At 65.4% G+C, this 592-nt stretch overlaps 1 protein-coding gene across 2 annotated transcripts in view; it reads right to left on the minus strand.

Moving 5' to 3' along the window:
* The window catches only part of LOC103258599 (histidine triad nucleotide-binding protein 1), a 12,680-nt gene extending 12,332 nt beyond the window's left edge, over positions 1–348 (minus strand). Inside the window, exon 1 of one of the 2 annotated variants that reach the window (XM_008056264.1) lies at positions 100–348. In XM_008056264.1, coding sequence (XP_008054455.1) covers positions 100–210 — 111 coding nt within the window. In that variant the 5' untranslated portion in view covers positions 211–348. Of the gene's footprint in view, positions 1–63 lie in introns of both variants that reach the window. The other variant, XM_021711458.1, reaches the window with a different exon arrangement.
* Between the last annotated feature and the right edge of the window lie 244 nt (positions 349–592).

A 592-nucleotide genomic window follows, 5' to 3' on the forward strand; every position in this document is an offset into this window, starting at 1 on the left:
TCCTGGCCCTTCCCTTCCGTCCCTCCGCGGGAAACCGGCGTGTCCACCGGCGGCTACTCCCGCCTCAGCCCACGAGCGAGACGGTGCCCGGTGCCCTACCCGATCATCCTCAAAAATGATTTTGGCTGGGATTTCCTTGCGGATGATCTTCCCGAAGATCGTGTCGCCACCAGGCCGGGCGACCTGAGCCTTGGCGATCTCATCTGCCATCTCGGCCTCCCTCCCGCGCGGCGGCCTGGGGACGGGCTCCGGAGGAGGGAAGGAACCCCGGGCGCGCGCAGCGCGGGAGCGCGCGGCCAAGCCTGCGCAGGGACCGCTGCCCGCGCGCCCCGTCTGGTTCTGCGCGTGCGCACTGGCGCCCTGCGCTGCGACTGAGGCGGGTGCGGGTGCTGCAGCGGAGTCTCCGCGGGGACTGGCTGGGGCCGGCTTCCTTCCAGGGAGGCGCTCCGAGGCCGTTTTTTTTTCTTCCTTTCTTGTTGCCCGGGGAGTGGAGTTACTGGTATAAGTCCTTAATTTGCCTATGGACGCGAGTAGGAAACACTGGACACCGTAACTGAAAAGATTAGATCATTGAAGTGGTGCTAGCCACGTC

This window comes from Carlito syrichta, unplaced genomic scaffold (assembly GCF_000164805.1).
Source record: "Carlito syrichta isolate Samal-C Ts95f unplaced genomic scaffold, Tarsius_syrichta-2.0.1 Scaffold302302, whole genome shotgun sequence".
NCBI lineage: Eukaryota > Metazoa > Chordata > Mammalia > Primates > Tarsiidae > Carlito > Carlito syrichta.